General features: G+C 48.6%; 1 protein-coding gene across 1 annotated transcript in view; it reads left to right on the forward strand.

Moving 5' to 3' along the window:
- AGBL2 (ATP/GTP binding protein like 2) overlaps positions 1-26,591 on the forward strand; it is a 262,082-nt gene that overhangs the window by 40,119 nt on the left and 195,372 nt on the right. The window contains exons 4-5 of the mRNA XM_030199493.1: positions 16,904-17,092; positions 17,355-17,462. Coding sequence (XP_030055353.1) covers positions 16,904-17,092; positions 17,355-17,462 — 297 coding nt within the window. The remainder of the gene's footprint in view (positions 1-16,903; positions 17,093-17,354; positions 17,463-26,591) is intronic.

Here is a 26,591-nt window from a genome sequence, read left to right on the forward strand (position 1 = left end):
TGTGCCAGAGCCGGTGGTGGGAGGCGGGGCTGGTGGTTGGGAGGCGGGGATAGTACTGGGCGGACTTATACGGTCTGTGCCCTGAAAAAGACAGGTACAAATCAAGGAAAGGTATACACAAAAACTAGCACATATGAGTTTATCTTGTTGGGCAGACTGGATGGACCGTGCAGGTCTTTTTCTGCCGTCATCTACTATGTTACTATGTATTAGCTTCATTTTACTGCATTGGCGTCTGCCTCTGTGGTGCATTGTAAGCCACATTGAGCCTGACACTGTTGGGAAACTGTGGGGTACAAATGAGATAAATAAATAAATAAATCCTGCTGTGGGACTCACCGACTGGTATCAGGGCGCTGCAGTGCACACGGGATGTGAAGGAAATAGTCGGTAGAAGCACGTCTTTGGATTTGGGGCAGCATCCAAATGTGCTGGGGACTTTGGGCTCTACGGCAGGGCCGGTGTGTGGTTTGATACAGGAGAGTATGGGAATGGGCATCTTTTAGTCAGGGCCCACTGGCAGTGAGGAACAGCCTCTGTCTGACCACAAGTGGAGCACAGCAACCATTTTACAATCTGGGGGCCTGACAGCATTCAGCTGCATCAGGATCTTTGTTTTGTCTGGAGTTTATATTGCTCCTATACCAGGCCTATTTACTGAAGCAGGGATAGTAAGAGTTGCTGCAGGGTGCTTCAGTTTCTCATCCCACTGCCCCTCTGGCTCCTAAGAGATCTCATTTAGACCTCCAGGAGTGGGCAGATGAGGCTCTCTGCTTCTCCCTCCTTATCTGATGTGGCCTTTGTCTATTCAGAGGAGCATTGTAAAGGAATCATTAGAGGACGGAGAGCTGAGGTGGGGGATAAGCTGAAAGTACTGAGGTTGTTTCATAAAGAGGAGCTCAGTACTCTTGTTTCTGAAGCACTGGTAGTGCTTTCCATTGAGGAGCCTTCTGCTTTGGCATCAGGAATTCCTTCTTCATTGATCATTAAGGGGCTTAGAGGTCCTTCTAAGATCTTCCCGATTCATTCTGACATTTAGGACCTAATTACAGCAGAATGGGTCTCGCTGGACGTGGGGCTGAGAGTAAGAAGAGCCATGGCTCACCTTTAATTATTGGCTATGGAGGAGAAAGAGAAATTGCAGCTTCCCAGGGTGGACTCCCTTTTAAGGGCGGTGACTAAGCAGACCACCTTGCTGGTGATAGGGGGCATTGCTCAAAAAGTCCTACAGGATAGGAAGCTAGAAGGCTCACTGAAACAAGCCATTGAAGTGGCCTCTTTGGGCCTTCAAATGACAGTGGTGCAGCTTGTGTGTGGCAAGAGTATGCCTGAAGTGGCATCAGGAGTTGGCAAGACAAGACAGGTGCCATAGCACCCAGCTTGAAGCAGGGTTGCCCTACTTGGTAGATGTTATTTATGACATGTTACAGGTTATGGCCCTCAGTCATTGGAGCCGACTCTGTGGGTACTTGAGCACCCCCCAATATTGAGAAAATTCCTTGTATGTGTCCAGGGAAGGGTTATTTCCATTGGGCTTAGCACCCTCAATAATTTTGAAAAGTTGGCTCCTATGCCCTCAGTATGTCTTTGGCTATCACGGCACGTTGACAGCTCTGGTTGCGGCATTGGGCAGCAGATGCAACATCAAAGTCACGTCCAATTAAATTTCCCTTTCAGTGCACGTGACTGGAGAAGGTCTCAGTAACTTGATGAAAGAACTGGGGGTACTAAGCCACAGTGGTTGCCGGAGAATAAGCCAAACGTCTCTGGCCATCTGTTCTCAGAGGCCTGTTGCTTTTGAGATAGCAGATGGTACCGGCCTGGTCATCAGCAATATGGTCAGAAGTCCTGCTTTCAGGCAAGCCAAATCTTCCTTTCGTGCAGACAGGAAGTCCTTCTCTCAGCTAGTTTATAGTTTATTCATATTTGCTATATCACTTTTGCTAACAAGCAGATCAAAGCAGTTCACAATTAAAATAGAATACAATAGGAAAAGGAACTAAAAAATATGACAGGAAAGTAGGGAACATTCCACTCATACAGCAGGGTGAGGAGGTAGGGTACAGGAGATAGGGTCAGAGGTGGAGGGGCAGTCTTCATGTCGAAAGAGAACTTAGGTGGTCGAGGTTAAGGTCACTGTAGATTCAATCTCAAGGAGAGGTACTTGCATATATCCATATAGCACTGCATCAGAGGGTTCATTTTGCGGTGCTGGGCCATCACTTCCAGTTCAGGGCTTTACCCCTCGGTTTTTCCATGGCACCAAGAATGTTTACCAAGGTTGTGGTGGTGGTGTCGGCTTTCCTTCGGCGCTTGGGAATCAGAATTCACCTCTCAATGACTGGCTCGTTCGTGAATTGTTCTATTTGGACAGTGTGGCAGCAACAGACAGTTGTCCATCTTCTGCAGTTCTTGGGTTAGGTGATGAATTTTAAGAAGAGCAGACTAATGTCACGGCTGTGGCCGTGCCCTGCATCCAGATTCACTTTTTTCCAGTAATCTGGCTCTGCAACGTCTCCGGGCTGCCTTTTTCCTGCATGGCTGCTTCTGCTGCCTGTTTTCCTGTTATCCAAGCCTCGCTCTGGTGTTCTTGCGTCCAAGCTTCACTCTGCTGTTCCTGAATCCATGCCTCATTCCTAGTCGTGACATCATCAGCAAAGTCCTTTATAATGCACCTTGGAACTTTCATGCTTTGTCTTTGCAACAGGTCTTTTAACCTTGTCTTTGTGTTCCCTGTTTGGATCCAGTTGCTGCTTGGCTTTATTCCTGCATGTTTTGATTCCTGTATAGTTTTGTTCCTCTGAATCTTGTCGCTGAATTTGCTGTTTGAGTCTGTTGAGAACTTGTTCTTCCATTTAGCTGTTCTTTCTAGCACAGCTGTGAGCTGGCTTTCTGTGTGGTTTGTCTTTAACCCTTTACTTACTGAATCTGCTCTTTGAGTCTGTGAGAACTTGCTCTTCCATTTAGCTGTCTCTCTGTGTGGTTAGCCTTTACTTACTGAATCTGCTGTTTGAGTGTGAGAACTTGCTCTTTCATTTAGCTGTGCTTTCTAACACAGCTGTGAGCTTTCTCTCTGTGTGGTTTCCCTTTAACCCTTTACTTACTGAATCTGTTGTTTGAGTCTGTGTGAGCTGCTCTTCCATTTAGCTACATGCTTTCAGGCACATTGTGAGCAGGGGCGTAGCCAGACAGCAGATTTTGAGTGGGCCTAGGCAAGAAGTGGGTGGGCACCAAATGTTCTCTCCCCCATCCCCACATCAAACAAATATCTCAGCTGATGGGAAAATGCTTCTCTCCAGTCTCCACCTTGGTAGTCTGCAGCAGGCATGCGCTGAAAACCGAGAATGCGAAGGTGCCAGTATTGTGGAGAGCAGCATTTTCATTACCATGTGCTACTGTTGGATGGGCCTGAGCCCTAAGTGGGTGGGCCCGGGCCCACCCAGGCCCACGCCACTGATTGTGAGATGTCTCTTTGTGTAGATTTGCATTTACTTGTTGAATCTGCTGTTTAAACCTGTGTGAGCTGCTCTTTTGTTTGACTGTGCTTTCAGGCACAGTGTGAGCTGTCTCTTTGTGTGGGTTTGCCTTTATCTCTTTACTTGTTGAATCTGCTGTTTGAGCCTGTGTGAGCTGCTCTTTTGTTTGACTGTGCTTTCAGGCACAGTTTGAGCTGTCTCTTTGTTGGGTTTGCCTTTTACCCTTTGGTTACTGTTTGTGCCTGCATGTAATGGTCTTTTGACTTTTTGTTTGTGGCTGTGTTCTACGCAGCATGTACTGCCTAGTTAGTATTTTCTTAGGGGATCTCGTTCTGTTCCTTTCCCCTCTCTTTCTGTTTGTTTGGGTTCCAGTTTGGCCTTGGGGCCCATGTGCTTGGACTCTGTTATGTGTGGGTTCCAGTTCGGCCTTGCGGCCCCTATGAGTGTTCTACCTTTTGTTCCTGGCTCCTGCTACAGCCAAGCTCCGTTCCTGGTTCCTGCTATAGCCAAGCTTCATTCCTGGTTCCTGCTACAGCCAAGCTCCGTTCCTTCCTTGTCTTTATTCTACACTGCTTTGTTTGCCATGTTTTGTGCCTTGTCTTGTTTTGCTCTTCTTCGTGTCTGGATCCAGTTCTTGTCCTGCCTTGTCTTGCAGTGGCTGAACCCAGTTTTAGTCTTGTCCTATGTCTTGCAGCGTTCCTGTCTGGGTTCAGTTCTAGCCCTTTGCTTTGCTTCCTTGTCTTGTCTGGATCCAGCTTCTGTCTTGCCTCTGCTTTGTCCAGTTGTGCCCTGTGCCATCCCAGAAGACTTGTCTGTTGCAGCCCTGGCTTCAGTCCAAGGGCTCACCATCCCTGAATCTGTGACAACTAACTCGATTGCAGACATTGGAGTTTCTGAGCATTCTATTCGACACAGCACGGGAGAGGATCTTTCTCACAGAACGCAGGAGGTCGAAACTGGTTCAATAGATTCATCTTCTCCTCAGTCATGGCACACCCAGGGTCTGGAACTACATCCAGGTTCTGGGATCAATGACAACAGCAATGGAAGTGGTGCCATGGGGTAGGGGCTCATATGCAGCCTTTACAGGAGTCTCTTCCAAGCAGCTGGTCTCTAGTGTCACAGAAGTATGACCTTGGATGCTGATTGCCAGATAGAGTAAGCATTGGTGGCTGTCGCCCAGGAATTTGACCATTGGAGCTCCATTGGAACTCCCTTTCTGATAACACAGTGGGAAATGGTGACAACGAACACCAGCAATGGGAAATGGTGACAACGAACACCAGCAAGTCAGGTTGGGGAGGTCATTGCAAGTTCCATCTGGCACAGGGCACATGGTTTATAAATTGCTTGGAGCTCAAGGCAGTGCGGAATGCCTTCACTCCCTTTCTGGCCAGGGCCCAGGTCCAAGTTTTCTCCAACAATATGATGGCAGTGGTTTATTTTAACAAGCAAGGCAGAATCTGCAGCCATCTGGTGTTGGTGAAGGCAGCCTTCCTTATGAGTTGGGCAGAGAGAAATCTTCTCTGCTTGTCGGTAGTTCACATCACATGGGTCCTTGAATGAGGAGGCGGACTTTCTCAGCAGGCACTCCTTGGACCCAGGAAAATAGGAATTATCCAGCTAGGGTTTTAGCTGATAGTTGACCAATGGGGTTCTCTGCATCTGGACTTGATGGTGATGAAACGGAATTCCAATGTGCCCAAGTTCTTCAGCCATTGGAAAGAACTTTGCTTGATGGGAATTGATGTGTCTCCTGCCAGGGCTGTAATACGGCATCTACTGTATGTCTTCCCTCCTTGGCCCATGCTAGGCTGCATGTTGAAAAGGATTGCATTGCACCAGGGTTGAATAATTCTCAAAGCCTCAAATTGGCTGCAGAGGCCATGGCATGCGGATCTGATTTGACTGCTGGACGGGGATCTTCTCCATCTTCCGCACGTATACAGCCTACTAAATCATGGAGCATCCATGCCCCTTTGGTCTTATGGCTTGGCCATTGAAAGGGCTCAGTTGAGACGAAAAGGTTATTCTGATTCAGATATTCCTATCTTGCTTCAGGCTCAGAAATACTGTACATCCATGACATTCGAGGGTTGATGTTCTGACTGTGAACTTTCTCCCTTCTCTGCTCAGGTTGCGCACATCTTAGCATTTCTCCGGGCAGGCCTTCAGAAAGTATTTGTATTGGGTTCTCTAAAAGTTCATGTTGCGGCTTTGGCCTGTTTCAGGGGCTGACTGCTGAAGATGTCTCTTGTGGCTCACTTAGATATCCTAAGACTTGCATGGAGTGGGCTGCTTGCGGCAACCCTTTCGTATGCTGTGTCCAGAATGGAAGCCTCATTTTGAGCCACTCTGGAAGAAAGACAGTGCTCTTGGTGACTGTTGGATCGGCATATAGGGTTACAGAGCTTCAGGCTGTCTCCTGTTAGGATCCCTTTCTCCACTTTTCGGAGGCAGGGGTCTCCTTGCGCATGGTTCCTTTCTCTCTTCTGAAAGTGGTAGCAGCATTTCATCTCAACCAGTCTGTGGAGCTTCGGAACAAAGAGGCTCATGGGCTTATTTTTGAAAGAGAAAAACTTCCAAAAAGTGTCCTAAAAGGCAGATGGACGTCTTTCTCAAAGATAAACGTCCAAAGCGAATAATCAAAAAGAAAGAAAAAGAACGTTCTTACCACTAGTACATCCAGTTCAAAACATCTCCAGAGGGAGCGTGTTGAAGGTGTGTCTTGGGCAGTCTTACGAAATAAACGTCTCCAGCATATAACGGATAGCAAAATGATTTCACATTGGCGGGAATTTGGAAGTACAGAGTTAGACCTAATATAAAAGTGTCTATGGTAAGAGCTTTGTCATCTTTAGACCCAATAGCAATTTTGTGGAGTTGGAGAGTGGAGGAATATTTGGTTAGAGAGAAAGTTGAGAGTTGTTCAGTGCCGTGTTACCGTTTGTCTGTGTTCCCTAGTCTGAACATTTTCACCCTCACTTGCCTCCTTTGTGTTTCACCTTTTCAGCTTTCCCACCACTGCTAGGCTCCCCCCCACCCATCTACTACTACTACTTCCTCTGTATCTCCCTCATCCCCTCCCCCTCCATTCACTATCCCCAAGCCCACATTCCATTCATTGCATCCCCTTACCTGTTTTGTGTCTGTGTTTCTCTCTTTGTCCTGTGTGCTGCTGCTGTGTGTGTGTTTGTGAAGACTGTTGGTTGCTGCTTGGAGAGAGAATGGCTAGAGGGTGTGGCAAGAGTGTTTGCAGTGGCTGAGAGAGTGCTTGCTGTGTGGCTGTGCTGTGTGTGACTGCATTGTTTGTCGGTGGTGGGAGAGTGAGTGTCAGCTTATGTTTGTTGGTGGTAGGTTTCACCAGGTTGGTAGGGAGAGATGAGCACTGGGGTCATTGGGTTGCACCTGTAGTGTCTGGAAATATATGCACTGAATGCACAGTTGGCTGACATGTTAGAGGAAGAGGAGAGTTTGGAGGGGAGGCGCCACAGGAGATACTCACATCGCCGAGTTTTCAGGCCCCGTACCAGCTTCCTAGACCTTACTGACCAGCAGTGTCTCAACTGGTACTGTTTTGACATGGCTGCCATTCAGCACCTTTGTGAGCAGCTCCAACCCCTCCTGCAGGCCAGGACCCGTAGGAACAATCCCATCCCTGTGCACCTCAAGATCACCGCCTCTCTCTCTTTTTTGCCCACTGGGAGCTTCCAGTCTGTGCTAGCTGTCAACATGGTCCTCACCCAGCCTGCCATTTCAAACTGCCTCATCCAGTTCCTTGATGCCTTTCTTACCCACACCTCGGAGTACATCACCTTCCCCCCCCCCCCCAGGCCCTGCAAAAGAGCATGACTCACTTCTATGCTGTAGCTCGCCTCCCCTTGGTCATAGGCATCATTGACTGCACACATATTGCTCTCAGACCCCCCCCCCCCAGGCAAGAGAGGCCACCTATAAGAACAGGAAAGCATTCCACGCCTTGAATATGCAAGTTGTGTGTGATGCCCAGGGGGAGATTGTAGATGTGTGTGGCCGATACCCAGGTTCAACCCATGACGCCTACATATTACAGCACTCTGGAATCTTACGCAGGTTTGACCGAGGAAGATCACTGGCGGATGGCTCCTAGGTAAGTGCAACATGGATCAGCCAAAGCTATACCTCCTCCACCGGGCAACCCTCAGCACTGTCTTCTTCCAGGTCACTCCACAACCCACAATTCTCACACCACCACAAGGTACCCACTCATGTTTCTCATTCTGCTTCTCCCCAAAGGTGACAGAGGCTACCCACAGCGGACGTGGCTCATGACCCCCATAGTTCACCCACAAACAGGGCCAGAGGAGGACTACAACAGCAGACATCGGACCACACGTGGCATCATATAGTGCACCTTTGGACAACTGAAAAACAGGTTCCGATGTCTAGATTGTTCTGGAGAGAAGCTCCTGTGCAGCCCCCAAAAGGTTGCCAAGATGTTTATGGCCTGCTGCATGCTACATAATCTGGCCCTGTGCAGAGGACAGGCCATCCTAGAGGATCCACAACAACCAGAGCAGCAGGACCCAGATCAAGATGATGAACCCATTCCACCTCCCGGCCACAGAGCAGAGCAGAGTGCCCACCAGCTGGGTGTCCAAGCCAGGCAAAGACTCATTGAGACAAATTTTTAGTGACAGTAAGTGAACATTTATTGCAATGACACACCAGTTACACACCACCACACCTTCCCACCACCATCACCCGCTCTGTACATATTCCCCTCCAGCCTTCCTCCCGTCACCCAGCATACCCCCACCCCTACCACGTCCACACTCCCCCAACCCCCAGCATGTCCCATCAGATAAACTATTGCCTACTTACTCCTCCCCCTCCCCTGGCCCCTGCCAGGTTCTCTGGGTTCCTTCCTTTTGGTCACAAATTCACGTCTTATGAGCAGGAGGATTTGTAGCACAATAATACAACACACAAGTGTTGCTTGGCAAAAGGTATTTCATCTAGAAATCAGCTTACTGCGCTTAGGGTAGAAAGATAACACAGCAGTACTTCAGTGTGTCTCAGGGTCTGCCGGATGCCTTTCAGTGAATGAGAGTCTGTGTAGATATGGGAGGGAGTGCGTGTGTGTGTGTGTGTGACAGAGAATGTGTTTAAATACTGAATTCTTTTCCCACATACCGGACTATGACATAATTTGGTTTGCTTTGATCCTATGTATCCTGATTCACCAAGGAAGTGTGAATTCCTGTGAACTAGCACAGTGGTATATTTCTATTGTTTTCCTGTGCAGATTCTGGTCTGTTTTATTGCTCAGAAGCACAGTTGTTAGGAGACACCCTGTCTTTCACTGACATTCCCAGGGGATCAGACTGTGAGGGGAGGAGGGAATGTCAGAGCTGCTCTCCTAGAGGTCTAAGGTTGATGCAGAGTAGGCCTTGAAGCCTCAGTTAGACTAACTCAGTACCTTGCACAGCGTAAGGTAATGCTGACGCTCCTCAGGTCTTGCGGGCTCATTCTACAAGGTGTACAGCAACATCCTGTGTGGAGACTATGTTACTGTCTCTTGCAGATATTTGCAAGGTTGTGACATGGTTGACGCTGCATACCTTTGCAAGCACTACAGGGTAGATGTTATGGTGCACTTTGAAGACAGTTTTAGGCTTCAGTCCTCAGAGCGGTGGTGCCAGGATTCCACTCACTCTAGGGATTACTTTTATACATCCTACGGGTTCTGGAATAGTGGGAAGCTATGCAGTGAAAGTAGAAATTAGGTCTTACGTGATAATTTTCTTTCCATTAGTCCTTCCCACTATTCCAGAGGTCCACCCAAGTTTTCTGAGATGTTTAGTCAGTGCAAAGTAATGGGCCAAATAATGACTGTCACCTTGCATGGTGCTTCCTGCATATCTATGATTCTCTACAAGTTGTCCAGAGATGAGAGAGGTCCACATATGTTTGCTCATCTACTTAGTGTTGGGTTAGCAAGTTGTTTAAGGTTGTTGTGTTTATTCTGATTATTATCCTTACTGCTTGTCTACATAAATACTGAGGAACTAGACTGAACGCCTAGAGATACATGTCTTAGCTCAGTTTTCAGTTCTGTATCTGCACCTTCCGGTTGATGGACACAACTATCCCACAGGTTCTGGAATACTGGGAAGGACTAATGGAAAGAAAATTATCAGGTAGGACCTAATTTCTCCTTATGTTGGTCTATGGTTGGTGTAACTGTGCTCATGTACATGTACGTGCTGATGCTGTATTACAATAATATTCTATAATGTGATTCTTGAATTTTGATCTACCACCTTTCTGTAGTACAAGCAAAGTGGTTTACATATTTGGAATCTTGGCGCCCATGCATAAAAGAAGAGCAGGGCTTGAGGGTGTTCATATCTGACAATCTATGGCCAAATGTGTATATACTCTTTTGCTCCTGATTGGCTGCCTGAACGTGTGAAGTATGCATTCTATTTTTATGCACATACCTTAAGGTAAAACATTTTCAATGCTGGTTTCCCTTTTGAAAGTTATCTTTGAGGTACATGTGTAAAAAAATAAATTTAATTTCCGGTGACGTCACGGATCTGAATGGACGCCTGAGCCCGTAGCTCCATTCTCTCCCACTTTAAAATTGCAAATAGTGCGGATACCCGAATCTGGTATCGCATCGGAACACCCACACGGAAGGGTACTGAATCCGGAAACACCATGAGCAAAGCCCCAGCGACCCAGCTGCGCAAAGGCAAGAGAAGTTCGGCGCGCCAGCGGGCAAGGAGTCGAGTACGCCACGTGTCATCGGCCCCGGGGCCCTCATCAGGTTCAGAGTCTGCCTCCTCGCAAGCGGAAATGCAGAGACCTGCCCCAAAAACAGGCTTTACCAAAGAGCTGGCAAAATACCTGGAGGAAATCCGAGCAGAGATCAAGGCGTCCAAAGTAGAAATCCTTGAGCATGTGGACGCCATAAGCCTTGATCTCCGCGAGCTGGGGGGCAGGGTCGAGGCATTGGAGGAGCGTGCAGAAGAGCAGGCCGAGAGAGCAGAAGCGATGGACGCTCGTTTTCTGCAGCTGACAGAGCAGTCGGAGGAGCTACAATATAAAATGGATGACCTCGAGAACCGAGGAAGGAGGCAAAACCTTAGGTTCCGCGGAGTTCCTGAAGCAGGGAATATGGAGGACGTGCCCACAAAAGCACGCTTGCTGTGCGAGAAGATTCTGGGGGAACAACTTGATCCAGAGGTGGCTTTGTTTAATCGCGCACATAGATCGCTTGGGAAGCCAGAAGACAAGAGACCCAGAGATATAATTGTGAAATTTACATCCTATGTGTTCAAAGAGAAAGTATGGCTAAAAGTGCGCCAAAACCCATCACTGGAATACAATGAGGCGAAGATATCGGTATATCAAGACCTGTCGCTGTTCACCCTAAACCAGCGGCGTGTGCTGCGACCAGTGTTGGATATTTTGCAAAAAGAAAAGATACCCTATAGATGGGCATTCCCTTTTGCTTTGAGCTTTATGGTCAGTGGTAAACAACGACGATTCCGTAAGCTTGCGGAGGCGTGGAAGTTCCTGCACGAGGTGGGTCTGACCCAAACAGCAGTGCCTCCGGGAGACCTGGCTCCGACCAGAGCTAAACTGCAGAAGTGGAACAGAGTACCACAGAAGTCCCTGAAACGGGGAGCTAAGACATGACATTGTTTTTCGGTTTTCCTTTCTTTTCTCACATTATTTCTTCTTCTTAGCTGCAGGTGCCAGTTATGATGGTGACAAGTTAATATGGTGTTCAAAGAGTTATTTGATGTTGTGTTATTACGAGGGTGGCAAGGGCTGTGGAGGACGGGTGGTGCAAAAAAAAAAAGTTAGGGGGAATACAGAAGTGGGTGGAGGGGGACGTTCTTGGGGCCAGTGGGACAGGTTTGGCTGTTTGGTTCACGTGGAGTATGCCGGGGGTTCCTTTTTCCCAACCAGGGCTTCAGGCTCTGTTTGGTGGGGGTATGATCCTGAGGGGGGTTAGGAGGGGAGGGAGGGGAGGATGGGGAGGGGGTGGATCTCGACAGCCATAGGGTAAAATGGTATGTTACTTTAGGGAAGTTACACTGTTAGCTGGGACAGGGGATGTTCACGAGGGAAGAGAAAAATGTTTGATGCTCAGTATTAATATGTGCTTTAATTGTCTTCATAAATGAGTGCTGATTTGAAAGTCTTGTCTTACAGTGTAAAAGGTTTGAACATGCCTAAAAAGAGACAAAACTTTTTTAAGGAACTGCAGCAGCTTAAGCCACACATAGTCCTTTTGCAGGAGACACACTTGCACCGTCAGCATGAAAGGTTTCTCTCCTGTGCGGGCTACCGGGGGGGCATACTTTGCATCCACAGAAGCATCTAAAAAAAGGGGAGTGGCGATTTTGCTACATTCCTCAGTGGCGGCACAGGTAGTGCACATTAAGAAGGACCCAGGAGGGCGTTTTTTGTTTCTCCACATACAAGTGGATCAGGTAGACTTAACGATCGCATCCATATATGCCCCAAATAGTGGGCAGGGGGAGTTTTTTGAGAAGGTGCGGAACTCCTTGGCAGAATTTGCCAAAGGTTCAATAATATTGGGTGGTGATTTCAATACAGTGATGAATCCCGGGCTGGACCGTACGGGAGCCGCTAGGGCGGAGGGGAAACAAGAGACTGCAGCACTGGAGTCCATGGCTTATTCCTTAGGAGTGCTGGACCTCTGGAGGCTGACTCATAGGACTGAGAGGGATTATACCTTTTACTTGTCAGTACACAATTCATACTCACGCATAGATTACATCTTTGTAGACACCAATTTAGTGGAAAGAGGGCCAGAGGCAGGAATAGGCAACATAACACTTTCAGATTATGCTCCGGTTTGGGTCTCCCTGCCTAACGTAAGGACGGAAACCAAAAATAGGAGGTGGACCCTAAATGTTAGTTTATTGCAGGAGGAGGAAGTGATGGAGGGCTATAGAAGCATGTTAAAAGAATATCTGGATTTAAATGTAGACACCGGGCCTCCACTTCCAGTAGTGTGGGACGCCATGAAGGCAATGTCCCGAGGCTATTTTTTGAAATTGGCTAGTAGACGCTCCAAGGCCCGGAAGGCACAAGTTGCGGCTTGTTTAGAGAAGATACATAGTCTGAAAGACCAGCATAAGGCAAATCGGTCTCCCCAGATCTGGCATGAGTTGAGTAGAGAGAGAATGTTGTTGGACTCTATTTATTCTGAACACCTTAGTGTGCTGCAGGCGAAGCATAGAGCGGGGTCTTACGAGTTCGCAAATAAAGCGGGCCGTCTACTGGCTATACGGATGCATAGGCAAAAAATTGATCGAATGGTTAGGCAGGTGCGGGATGCTGGAGGCGACATGTTGCAAACTTCCACGCAGGTGCGCGAGCAGTTTGGGGAGTTTTATCGAACACTTTATACGCAGGAGATCACTCCTACAGTAGAGTCTATAGAGGACTATTTGAGGGAGAGTGCATTTCCCTCACTGACTTACCAACAGCAAGCAATGCTAGACAAACCAGTTACTCCTTTGGAAATCCAGGAGGCTATCAGCAGTCTGCCTTCCTATAAATCACCAGGGCTAGATGGGTTCCCTAACGAGTTCTACAAGAGGTTTGCGGCTGAATTGGCGCCGCTTCTTGCAGACATGTTCAATCAGGTGGGAGCGGGAGGGGTCCTGCCCCCCACTATGATGGAGGCCTGGATAGCGGTGTTACCCAAGCCGGGCAAAGATCCCGAGGACTGTGGCTTTTATAGGCCTATCTCGGTTTTAAATGCCAATGTTAAAATCTTGGCAAAAGTGTTGAAAAATAGGTTAGCGCCACTGCTCCTGGTTCTCATACACCCAGATCAAGTGGGCTTTGTATCCCATCGGAAGGCTATGGATAATATTAGGTGAACGCTGGACCTTATGTACCTTGCTAAACGAAATCAGATCCTCTGTGTCTTCTTAGTTTGGACGCAGAAAAAGCCTTCGATTGGGTTCACTGGACCTTTATGTACAAGGTATTGGAGACTCTTGGTTTTGGGGTGCAGTTTAGGGACTGGATACAGGCATTTTATACATCTCTCAGAGCCTGTGTGAAAGTCAACGGTGGTAGTTTGGAGTTGTTCCAGCTCTTTAGAGGCACTAGACAGGGCTGCCCTTGCTTCACGACTGAGGCTTGACCCAGAAATCTCGGGAGCTAGAGTGGTGGAAAGAACACACAAACTAGCCCTATTCGCGGACGATGTCTTGTTGTACGTGACGCGCCCTCTGGTCACGTTCCCAAAACTCAATCACCTTATTGACGAGTACTCGGCAGTGTCAGGATTCAGGGTAAACATGGCCAAGTCAGAAGCTTTGAATGTGACACTGAGTGGGGAGGTGGTGGAGTCCCTGAGGGTGAACAATTATAGGAGGACCTTGCGAGACTGGGAGAATGGGCGTGCAAGTGGCAGATGAAGTTCAATGTTGACAAGTGCAAAGTGATGCATGTGGGTAAGAGGAACCCGAATTATAGCTACGTCTTGCAAGGTTCCGCGTTAGGAGTTACGGATCAAGAAAGGGATCTGGGTGTCGTCGTCGATGATACGCTGAAACCTTCTGCTCAGTGTGCTGCTGCGGCTAGGAAAGCGAATAGAATGTTGGGTGTTATTAGGAAGGGTATGGAGTCCAGGTGTGCGGATGTTATAATGCCGTTGTATCGCTCCATGGTGCGACCGCACCTGGAGTATTGTGTTCAGTACTGGTCTCCGTATCTCAAAAAAGATATAGTAGAATTGGAAAAGGTACAGCGAAGGGCGACGAAAATGATAGTGGGGATAGGACGACTTTCCTATGAAGAGAGGCTGAGAAGGCTAGGGCTTTTCAGCTTGGAGAAGAGACGGCTGAGGGGAGATATGATAGAAGTGTATAAAATAATGAGTGGAATGGATCGGGTGGATGTGAAGCGACTGTTCACGCTATCCAAAAATACTAGGACTAGAGGGCATGAGTTGAAGCTACAGTGTGGTAAATTTAAAACGAATCGGAGAAAATTTTTCTTCACCCAACGTGTAATTAGACTCTGGAATTCGCTGCCGGAGAACGTGGTACGGGCGGTTAGCTTGACGGAGTTTAAAAAGGGGTTAGATAGATTCCTAAAGGACAAGTCCATAGACCGCTATTAAATGGACTTGGAAAAATTCCGCATTTTTAGGTATAACTTGTCTGGAATGTTTTTACGTTTGGGGAGCGTGCCAGGTGCCCTTGACCTGGATTGGCCACTGTCGGTGACAGGATGCTGGGCTAGATGGACCTTTGGTCTTTCCCAGTATGGCACTACTTATGTACTTATGTACTTATGACCTTTCCTTTTAAATGGGCCAACAAACAAATCAGATACTTAGGGGTCAACTTGACCTCTGACCTCTCTGAGCTTTTCTCAGCCAACTATAAAGGTTTAGCCAGGAACATAGCGACCAATCTGGAGCAGTGGGAGGACCTGGAGGCTTCATGGTTCGGGCGGATAGCCATTGTAAAGATGAATGTCCTCCCCCGTCTCTTATACCTATTCCAAGTGCTGCCTGTGATGATGCCCAGGCGATTTCTTGCTTTGATGCAGGACCGTATAGTGTGCTTTGTCTGGGCAGGCAAGCGACCTAGGCTGTCGCGCGCCCTCCTTTATCAAGAAAGGAAGAGGGGAGGGATGGGTGTTCCAAACCTCTCATGGAACTATCGGGTGGCACAGGGAAAGGCAGCAGTTGAATGGTATCAGGCTTATCCAGATAGACAGTGGGTACAGTTGGAACAGTACTCGGTTGGAGCCAAGCCGTTGGAAGCGCTTATGTGGTTACTGCGCCCCTTTAGATCAATGGGGGAGCACGAGTGCCCCTCAGTTGGTGTTACCCTTCATTATTGGGATAGTCTATTTCCGAAGAGTAAGTGTGTTTTGTCGCGTCTGTCCCCAATAGCTAACAGTCCTTTATTCGTGCCCGGAAATGAGAAGGGGACTTTCACTAGATGGTATGGGTCGGGGGTGAAAAAGTGGGGTCAATTGTATGAAGCTGAATCCCTATTATCCTTCTCAGCACTACAGGCCATGTACCCGGTGGAGGAGATGGACGAATTTGCTTATCGTCAGCTGGTTCATTTCCTCCAGACCGAGGCCATTGCACAGGTAATCAAGCGGGAAAAACACCACTGGAAGAAATCTGTGAATAATTTCATAAGTCACGGGGATTGATAGGGAGCTTGTACAGTTGTATTAGTAGGCGGGTTCCCTGTTACAGTAAACATAGGAAAAGCTGGGAGGGAGAGCTTGGTGTGTCCCTGGGGGAGGCCCGGTGGGAGAGAATAGAAAGGGCGGTGGCGAAAGTGTCAATCCATGTGCCGCTCAAGGAAAATGCGGTGAAGGTACTGTATCAGTGGTACCTTACCCCGGACCGCCTCCAGCGCATATACCCAGCTTTGTCGGGACTGTGCTGGAGGAGGTGTGGTCAAAAGGGTACAATGGGGCATGTGTGGTGGAGCTGTGTTAAAGTGAAAGCCTTCTAGAAAGCTGTTCACAGTAGGCTGCAGTGTTGGGTGGGCTGTTCAATAGCTTGGACCCCAGAGGTTTTTCTTTTTTCTGTAAAGGTAGTAGGTCTTACATCATTTTAACAAACGTTGATGAAGCATGTGGTAGGAACCGCCTGGGTGGTAATAGCCTCACATTGGAAGCAAGTGGGGGTTCCATCAATTGTGAAGTGGTATAAAAAATTGCAATATGTGTGCGAAATGGAGAGAATTGTAGCAGAGCGAAAAAATCAAAAGAGCAAATGGCACTCGACATGGAAATTCTTTCTCAATGATGTGAACAAAGCCTAGAGTTGTGAATGTGTAAGTGTACAGAAGGTCAAATATAGTGTATTTCCTTATACAGTGGCGAGGGGGGAGGGTAGGGATGGGGAGGGGGATGGGAAGTGATGGGTACTATTGTAAAAACTTAAAAATTAAAGTAGTCAAAAGAGGCTAATTTAATGTTGTTCTAATATAGAAAGCATCTTGTTGGAATGTCTGTTACATGGCCATATATGTAAAAGTGCACTAATGGTTTGAACTTTGAGCAGAATGTATTGTATAACTATTCAATAAAGACTTCATATAAACAAAAAAAATTTTTTTTAAAGTCCTCACGTACACCACAGCTAGGTGACCTATTCAAAATTACTTCCATTGAGACCACATACTTCAGGGAAAGAGGATTTGTTTCCGAGGCCTAGCTGTTCTGTTTTGTTGTGGATCTATTTACATATTGAAATGGCCCAGTATTAATGAGTTGATAATGGAGGTTTATGGAGAAAAATGTATTCTGAATGGCTATACCACCTTTGTGTTTAAAATGTTGTGCTATACATCAAAGAAACTGCAACATTTTACTGTTCACTAACTTTATTTTCTCAGATTCTTTATTGCTGGAGACTTCACTCTTTGGGAGTAAACAGATTGTGTTTGATCAGCAGAAGGGCCAATATATTCCACGCCTTCGGGAACCACGTGGTTTATTTGCTACTCCTTTCTTACATGGCTCTCTGCAGGCTCCACGATGGCCAATTGAATGTGAAGTCGTTCATGATGTGATCTACCATTTAGGTAACCTGAACCCATTTGGTTTCATTATCAAGTGTCAAGAACGGGCAAAATGTACTTTCTTCCAGCTCTTTTCCTAGTTTTCCCTTATCTTATTCCTTTTTTTGCCCTTTCTTACATGCTTTCTTTATCTTTCTCTTGTGCTTCCTTGCTTAGCATCTTGTTTGTTGTTTGTCTCCATTACTGCATAATACTTCTTTAGCTTTTTCATTTTCTTTATTTTTATTATTGATGTTATTTTAATTTTGCCTTTCTCTTTCCTCAGAGTGGGTTCCTCTGAAAGCAGAGGAATTCTACCAACCAACAGGAAAAGAGAGGAAACCACAGATTGTGGGAGAAGAAAACGGAACTGTCGTCTATCAGATAAATCCAGGTATTATTTCAAAAACTTCAGAAGTGGAAATATCATATAAAAAGAAAAAGGGCTCAAGAGTTTAGGAAGAGGACAGCAAAACTAAGGAGGACCATTCTAAAACCCTCATCTTCTTTTCTGCTAGTACTTCATATTTGATTTTGAGATATGTTTTGGATCATTGCCATGTTTTTTGTTTGTTACATTTGTACCCCGTGCTTTCCCACTCATGGCAGGCTCAATACGGCTTACATGGGGTAATGGAGGGTTAAGTGACTTGCCCAGAGTCACAAGGAGCTGCCTGTGCCGGGAATCGAACTCAGTTCCTCAGTTCCCCAGGACCAAAGTCCACCACCCTAACCACTAGGCCACTCCTCCACTCCAGGACCATGTTTGGGAACCACTTGACTAACCAATTTATTGAAGTATGAGCTTTAGATGACCAGAGTCCACTTTGTCAAATGTATCTGATGAAGTGGATTCTGGTCCTTAAAAGCAGGTTCCACCTGCCTCTGTCAATTTTGTTACACCAGACTAACAAGGCTACCACTTTTCAAATATATCTTATTGGAGGAAGTGACATCACCCAGCTGAATGGCTGCTTAGTCCTCGAGCTTCTGCTGCCTCAGCTTGTTTTTTGCTATAAGAAGCTCCTCTGATTGGACTTTTCTGTCAGCTGCAAACCTCCATTTGTGGTGGAAATGAAAGGAACCTCGAATGGATATAAAAAAACTGCGCGTGGACTTGCAAATTTATGCCTATGCACCAGTGAGCACTTTGAGCCTGGAGCCGCAGCAAATGGTGGCTGCAATGGCGCAGGAGAGGAACCACATGGACTCCGAGGAGATGCCACTCCTGAGAGATGGAGAATTAAATTCCCAACAGGCTCCAGCTAAAAGAGAAGCTTTTGCGTTGGATGTCTGAGCTAAAAACATCTATCCAGTGTCAAGCAAGACGTGCATGTAGATGTGGAAGGCCTTCATAAAAAAAACTGATGATATGGGGCAGCGCTTAAATGAGTTTGAAGAGCGGGTGATTACGCATGATCAGGATGTGATGGACTTGACTAAAACATTTTATCTCCTTTATGCTAAGCACAAGGAGCTGTTGTTGAAGGTGGAGGATGGTCAGAACAGGGCATGGAGGAACGACATCTGGGCGTGGGACCTGCTAGAGAGACATAAGTGTGAAGATGCTGCAGCCCTGATGCAATAGATTTGCCAGCTATTTTTGCAAGCGGCATACCCGGACTCAGAGCCACTGACACTTGATTTTGAATGAGCACATCGTGCCCTGAGTCCACGCACCTCAGATCACTCACAAGATATCATAGCATGCTTTCTCTGCTTTCCTTAGAACGAAGAGATGCTCCAAGCAGCCCGGCAAGTGGGCCATATTATGTTTGACGGAACTAAGATTGAACTTTTCTCCGAGGACAAGCAGGCTGCTTGTTCTCACATATGGGTGACGTCCGACGGCAGCCCCAGGAATGGAATCTTCCCGCCCGTAGTGCAAACGTGCCTCAGTCTCTTTTTTTCCGCGGTTCAGTACGGCTGTTTTTTTGGCTGTTCTGCACCCCAGAGAGAGAGCCCTCACAGCGTCTTCGCAGTTTTTCGCCGTTTTTTCATTGTGTGTTGAGCGACTCGCTCGTGTTTCTTCATTTAAAAAAAACCCCCCAAAAAACCAAGTTTACTTTTCCTTTATTTCTTAGTTTTTTACCCGTAAGTTTCCTTTCGTGGTCGCGAGCGGCCATTTTGGCCGCCCGTACGGGTTTTTCCCTTTTTTGTGCCCTTCTTTTGGCACCATCGCGGTTTTTGACTTCGCCGCTGCGATTTTTCCGTCCATGACCTCGAAGATCGCCAGCGGCTTCAACAAGTGCATGCGGTGCAGCCGGACAATCTCAGCCACTGATCCACACGCTTCGTGTATTCAGTGTCTTGGGGCTGGTCATCGTCCCAACGTTTGTGTCTTTCCCTAAAGAAGCGGACACAAGCGTCGAGATTGGCCCAGTGGGAGCGCCTGTTCTGAGCTGTGCCAGGTCCTTCGGCGTCGGCATCGGTAGCGGTACCGAGATCGTTGGGGACGGTATCGATGTCGGCACCGGAGAGTGCATCCACGTCAGGAGTGCAGGTAATGGCTGTCCAGAGACATTCGCACGCTGGCAGCAGTGAGCCATCGAGTGGGTCTCCACCTGCCTCGAGGACTCCTGCGGTACAGGCCCCCCGGGACCGACCTCTTTTGGACCCGGCCCCGAGGAGGCGTGTGGATTCCACGTCCTCCTCGTCGGTACCGGGAGATACCGGTGACGTGCTTCGTGCGAAGGCAAAGGAGCATTGCCATTGGTCACCTTCCTGTCACGGTACCGAGAGCTCCGGGACGCCGAAGGATTCGGCACCCGTGAAGCGTCGACGCCGGGAGGACCGCTCACCCTCCATACAAGAGGTGTCGATGCGCTCTTCTCCGGACAGCCTGGTACCACCTTCGCGCCCCAGGCAGATTCTGACTTCATTGCCTGTACCGACCCCACAGCCTTGCTCGACAGACTCTTTAGACGAGCGCCTCCGAGCCATCCTTCCAGGGATTCTGGAAGGGCTGCTGCGACCATCTGTTCTGGTACCGGTGATGCAGCGGTTGGTTCCCCGCCCGTGGTGCGGACTGAGATGCTGGTACCGCTTGCGGCATCGGCTGCCACCCAAGTTGACTCCCTGTCGACATCGCTGGACGGAGCTTCGTCGCCGGTGGCGCGGGAGTCTTCTTCTCGGCATCGCCATCAAGGACATGGTTCCTCGGCGTCAAGACAGGCCCAGCTTCGGACTGAAGTCAGAGAACTCGTGTCCGATACCGAAGGGGAGGCCTCGTGGGAAGCAGAGGAAGAGCCAAGATATTTCTCTGATGAGGAGTCTTGTGGTCTTCCTTCTGATCCTACTCCTTCGCCAGAGAGAAAGCTTTCTCCCCCTGAGAGTCTGTCTTTCTCTTCCTTTGTCCGGGAAATGTCTACAGCCATTCCCTTCCCTGTGGTTACTGAGGATGAGCCCAGGGCCGAGATGTTTGAGGTCCTGGACTATTCTTCACCACCTAAGGAATTGTCCACTGTTCCTCTGCATAATGTCCTGAAACAGACATTGCTGATGAACTGGGCGAAGCCATTATCTAATCCCTCAATTCCCAAGAAGATTGAGTCCCACTATAGGATCCACGGGGACCCAGAGTTGATGAAGACCCAGTTGCCTCATGACTCTGGCGTTGTGGATTCTGCTCTCAAGAGAGCCAAGAGTTGTCGGGATTACACCTCGGCGCCCCCGGGGCGGGAGTCTAGAACTCTGGACTCTTTTGGGAGGAAGGCCTGTCATTCTGCTATGCTCGTGTCCAAGATTCAGTCGTACCAACTCTACACGAGCATCCACTTGCGGAACAATGTGCGGCAGCTGGCGGACTTGGTCGATAAGCTCCCGTCGGAGCAGGCCAAGCCTTTTCAGGAGGTGGTCAGGCAGCTGAAGGCGTGTCGTAAATTCTTGTCCAGGGGTGCTTACAACACTTTTGATGTTGCGTCCCGGGCCGCTGCTCAAGGGATAGTGATGCGCAGATTCTCATGGCTGCGTGCCTCTGACCTGGAAAATCGAGTCCAGCAGCGGATTGCGGATGCTCCTTGCTGGGGGGATAATATTTTTGGTGAGAAGGTCGAACAGGTGGTCGAGCAGCTCCACCAGCGGTACACCGCTTTTGACAAACTCTCCCACCGGGCGCCTTCAGCATCTACCTCATCAGGTAGACGTTTTTATGGGGGAAGGAGGAACGCTCCCTATGCTTCTAATAGGCGTAGGTACAATCCACCTTCCCGACAACCTCCCCAGCGTGCTCGTTCACGTCAACAGCGTGCGCCTCAACAGACCCCTCCAGATCCCCAGCAAAAGCAAGGGACGGGCTTTTGACTGGCTCCAGGCGAGCATAGTAGCTATAAAAGTGTCCATGCCGGACGATCTACCGGTCGGGGGGAGGTTACAATTTTTTCACCAAAGGTGGCCTCTTGTAACCTCCGATTGGTGGGTTCTTCAAATAGTCCGGCTAGGATACTCCCTCAATTTGATATCAACACCTCCAAATTGCCCATCGGGAGCTCAGTCCTTCAGCTTCCAGCACAGGCAGATACTTGCAGAGGAACTCTCCGCCGTTCTCAGTGCCAATGCGGTCGAGCCCGTGCCATTGGGGCAGGAAGGGCTGGGATTCTATTCCAGGTATTTTCTTGTGCAAAAGAAAACAGGGGGGATGCTTCCCATCCTAGACCTAAGGACCCTGAACATATATCTGGTCCAAGAAAAGTTCAGGATGGTTTCCCTGGGCACCCTTCTTCCCATGATTCTGGAAAACGATTGGCTATGCTCTCTGGACTTGAAGGATGCTTATACTCACATCCCTGTACTACCAGCTCACAGGCAGTATCTTCGATTCCGTCTGGGGACACGGCATTTTCAGTATTGTGTACTACCCTTTGGTCTCGCCTTTGCGCCCAGGGTGTCTACAAAATGCCTGGCGGTTGTAGCAGCGTCGCTGCGCAGATTGGGAGTGCATGTTCTCTTATCTCGACGATTGGCTGGTGAAGAACACCTCGCAGGCAGGAGCTCTACAGTCCATGCAGATGACTATTCAACTCCTGGAGCTACTGGGGTTTGTGATAAATTATCCAAAGTCCCACCTTCCCCCAGTTCAGAGACTAGAATTCATAGGAGCTCTGCTGGACTCCCAGACTGCTCATGCCTACCTCCCCGAGGCGAGGGCAGACAACCTTCTGTCTCTTGTTTCCTGCGTATGAGCGTCCAACAGATCATAGCTCAGCAGATGTTGAGATTGCTTGGCCACATGGCCTCCACAGTCCAAGTGACTCCCATGGCCCGCCTTCACATGAGATCAGCTCAATGGACCCTAGCTTCCCAGTGGTTTCAAGCTGCCGGGGGTCTAGAGGACGTGATCCAGCTGTCCACGGGGTTTCTCCAATCCCTTCATTGGTGGACAATTCGATCCAATTTGACCTTGAGACGTCCCTTTCAAATTCCTCAGCCACAAAAAGTGCTGACAACGGATGCGTCTCTCCTAGGTTGGGGAACCCATGTCGATGGGCTTCACACTCAAGGACGTTGGTCCCTCCAGGAAACCGGTTTTCAGATCAATCTCCTGGAGCTGCGAGCAGTCTGGAACACTCTAAAGGCTTTCAGAGATCGGCTGTCCAATCAAATTATTCAAATTCAGACAGACAATCAGGTTGCCATGTATTACATCAACAAGCAGGGGGGCACTGGACCTCGCCCCCTGTGTCAGGAAGCCGTCCAGATGTGGCTTTGGGCTCGCCATCATGGCATGTTTCTCCAAGCCACGTATCTGGCAGGCGTAAACAACAGTCTGGCTGACAGGTTGAGCAGGATAATGCAACCTCACGAGTGGTCTCTCAACTCGAGAGTGGTACGTCAGATCTTCCAAGCGTGGGGCACCTCCTTGGTCGATCTCTTTGATACTCAGACCAATCACAAGATCCCTCAGTTCTGTTTCAGACTTCAGGCCCACGGCAGACTAGCGTCAGATGCCTTTCTCCAGACATCACCGCGGAGACACAGGCCAAGGTATCGGCCTGCTTATCCGACATTGCTGCATGGATGTCCAACCGCCACCTGAAACTGAACATGTCCAAGACCGAGCTTATCGTCTTTCCACCAAAACCCACTTCTCCTCTTCCTCCACTCTCTATCTCAGTTGATGGCACCCTCATCCTCCCCGTCTCATCCGCCCGCAACCTCGGAGTCATCTTCGACTCCTCCCTCTCCTTCTCTGCGCAAATCCAGCAGATAGAAGCGACAGGACTTGGCTTTCTCTTTAACATCAGCAAAATTTGCCCTTTCCTCTCTGAGCACACCACCCGTACTCTCGTCCACACTCTCATTACCTCTCGCCTTGACTACTGCAACCTACTCCTTACTGGCCTCCCACTTAGCCATCTATCCCCCCTTCAATCTGTTCAGAACTCTGCTGCACGTCTTATATTCCGCCAGAACCGATATACTCATATCACCCCTCTTCTCAGGTCACTTCACTGGCTTCCAATCAGATACCGCATACAGTTCAAGCTTCTCCTTCTTACCTACAAATGCACTCAGTCTGCAGCCCCGCATTACCTCTCTACCCTCATTTCCTCTTACGTTCCCGCCCGTAACCTCCGCTCACAGGACAAATCCCTCCTCTCAGTACCCTTCTCCACCACCACCAACTCCAGGCTCCGCTCATTCTGCCTCGCCTCACCTTATGCTTGGAATCAACTTCCTGAGCCCTTACGCCAAGCCCCCTCCCTACCCATCTTCAAATCCTTACTCAAAGCCCACCTCTTCAATGTTGCTTTTGGCACCTAACCTTTATACCTTTCAGGAAATCTAGACTGCCCCTATTTGACTGACTGTACATTTGTCCTTTAGATTGTAAGCTCCTTTGAGCAGGGACTGTCCTTCTATGTTAAATTGTACAGCGCTGCGTAACCCTAGTAGCGCTTTAGAAATGTCAAGTAGTAGTAGTAATAGTAGTTATTGGGGGAAGGGCCTCCTGTATGCGTATCCTCTTATACCCTTGGTGGGGAAGACTTTGCAGAAACTAAAGCAGGATCGCAGAACCATGATTCTGATCGCGTCCTTCTGGCCGCATCAGATCTGGTTCCCTCTTCTTCTGGAGTTGTCCTCCAAAGAACCGTGGAGATTGGAGTGTTTTCGAACCCTCATTACTGAGAACAAGGGGGCGCTTCTGCATCCCAACCTCCAGTCCCTGGCCCTCACGGCCTGGATGTTGAGAGTGTAGACTTGCCTCCTTGAGTCTGTCGGAGGGTGTCTCCCGAGTCCTGCTTGCTTCCAGGAAAGATTCCACTAAAAAGAGTTACTCTTTTAAATGGAGGAGGTTTGTCATTTGGTGTGACAGCAAGGACCTAGATCCTCGCTCTTGTCCTACACAGACCCTGCTTGAATACCTTCTGCACTTGTCTGAGTCTGGTCTTAGGACCAACTCCGTAAGAGTTCATCTTAGTGCAATTAGTGCTTATCATTATCGTGTAGAAGGTAAGCCTATCTCTGGACAGCCTTTAGTTGTTCGCTTCATGAGAGGTTTGCTTTTGTCAAAGCCCCCTGTCAAACCTCCACCAGTGTCATGGGATCTCAATGTCGTTCTCACCCAGCTGATGAAACCTCCTTTTGAGCCACTGAATTCCTGCCATCTGAAGTACTTGACCTGGAAGGTCATTTTCTTGGTGGCTGTTACTTCAGCTCGTAGAGTCAGTGAGCTCCAAGCCTTGGTAGCCCTGCTCCATATACTAAATTTCATCATAACAGAGTAGTCCTCCGCACTCACCCTAAGTTCTTGCCCAAGGTGGTGTCAGAGTTCCATGTGAACCAGTCAGTTGTCTTGCCAACATTCTTTCCCCGTCCTCATACCTGCCCTGCTGAACGTCAGTTGCACACATTGGACTGCAAGCGAGCATTGGCCTTCTATCTGGAGCGGACAAGCCCATTCAGACAGTCCGCCCAAATGTTTGTTTCTTTTGATCCCAACAGAAGGGGAGTAGCTGTCGGGAAACGCACCATTTCAAATTGGCTAGTAGATTGCATATCCTTCACTTACGCCCAAGCTGGGCTGACTCTTGAGGGTCATGTCACGGCTCATAGTGTTAGAGCCATGGTGGCGTCAGTGGCCCACTTGAAGTCAGCCACTATTGAAGAGATTTGCAAGGCTGCGACGTGGTCATCTGTCCACACATTCACATCTCATTACTGCCTTCAGCAGGATACCCGACGCGACAGTTGGTTTGGGCAGTCGGAGCTGCAGAATCTGTTTGGGGTCTAGAATCCAACTCCACCCCCCTAGGCCCACTTTTGTTATGTTCCAGGCTGCACTCTCAGTTAGATGTTATTTTTCAGGGCAATCTATGTTATGTCCTCGCCGTTGCGAGGCCCAATTGACCCTGTTTGTTGTTTTGAGTGAGCCTGGGGGCTAGGGATACCCATATGTGAGAACAAGCAGCCTGCTTGTCCTCGGAGAAAGCGAAGTTACTTACCTGTAGCAGGTATTCTCGAAGGACAGCAGGCTGATTGTTCTCACCAACCCGCCCACCTCCCCTTTGGAGTTGTGTCTTCCCTTGTCTTTGCTTGTAATTTGACTGAGGCACGTTCGCGCTATGGGCGGGAAGACGGTTGCGCATGCGTGGTGCATGCACGTGCGCACGAGGGTTCTAGCAAGCTTTGTTGCTAGGTAGATTCTGTTCCTGGGGCTGCCATTGGACATCACCCATATGTGAGAACAATCAGCCTGCTGTCCTCGGAGAATACCTGCTACAGGTAAGTAACTTCGCTTTCTCCGATCTTTCAGCCACCACCTTAAGGAGGCGAAAGGAGCTTCGTGAGGTTACAAGAAATCTCACAGTGCAAAAAATTTGGCATCGATAGCATTACCCCTTCAGCCTCTCATTTGTGGTGAACAATAAATTGCACAGAATTATGCAAACACAGGAAGCTTGGGAAATCCTGCAGGAGGCCAATTTGTGACTTGAAGAACCCCCGCGCCCCCGCCGGGAGCAGTGAACATCTAGACTCACTACTGGCCAACAATGGCGTCAAGGGGTGGGGGTGGGGGGTGGGAGAAGAAGAAACACTTACAATGCCACTCGGACACCAGCTTGTCTCCTGCTGCACCCTCGTGAGCAAACATAGTTGTTGAATCTTTGGAGTTTTGCAGTGGGGGGCTTTGCCCTTACATATAGATGTTTGCCCGCAACTGTGGATTCACTGGAGGTTTGTAAATCAGGAGACCTTCACTTTGCCACAGATTTGAGCAAGTGTGAGCTGATCTGGTTGAAACTGGACTTCCTCCATTGGGGGGGGGGGGGGGGAGCCAGCATTTTAGCAAATTTTGATATTCAAGTGCAGTCCGGAAGAGACCTGAGTTGTCACCGTGTAAAGGAAGATTTTAAAGATTGTTTTTCAACTTTGCTCTAACCGACAGTCTATTTTAAAGTTCCTGTTTTCTGACTGAAACAAATTTTTTCTTGCAAAACAAGATGAAGTCATGTCTATGATTTATTTGGAGAAAAAAGGGAAGTGGAACATGTTTAAGGGTCAAGAGATAAGCCATCTGGCC

Source organism: Microcaecilia unicolor, chromosome 4, assembly GCF_901765095.1.
Source record: "Microcaecilia unicolor chromosome 4, aMicUni1.1, whole genome shotgun sequence".
In the NCBI taxonomy this organism is placed as follows: Eukaryota; Metazoa; Chordata; class Amphibia; order Gymnophiona; family Siphonopidae; genus Microcaecilia; species Microcaecilia unicolor.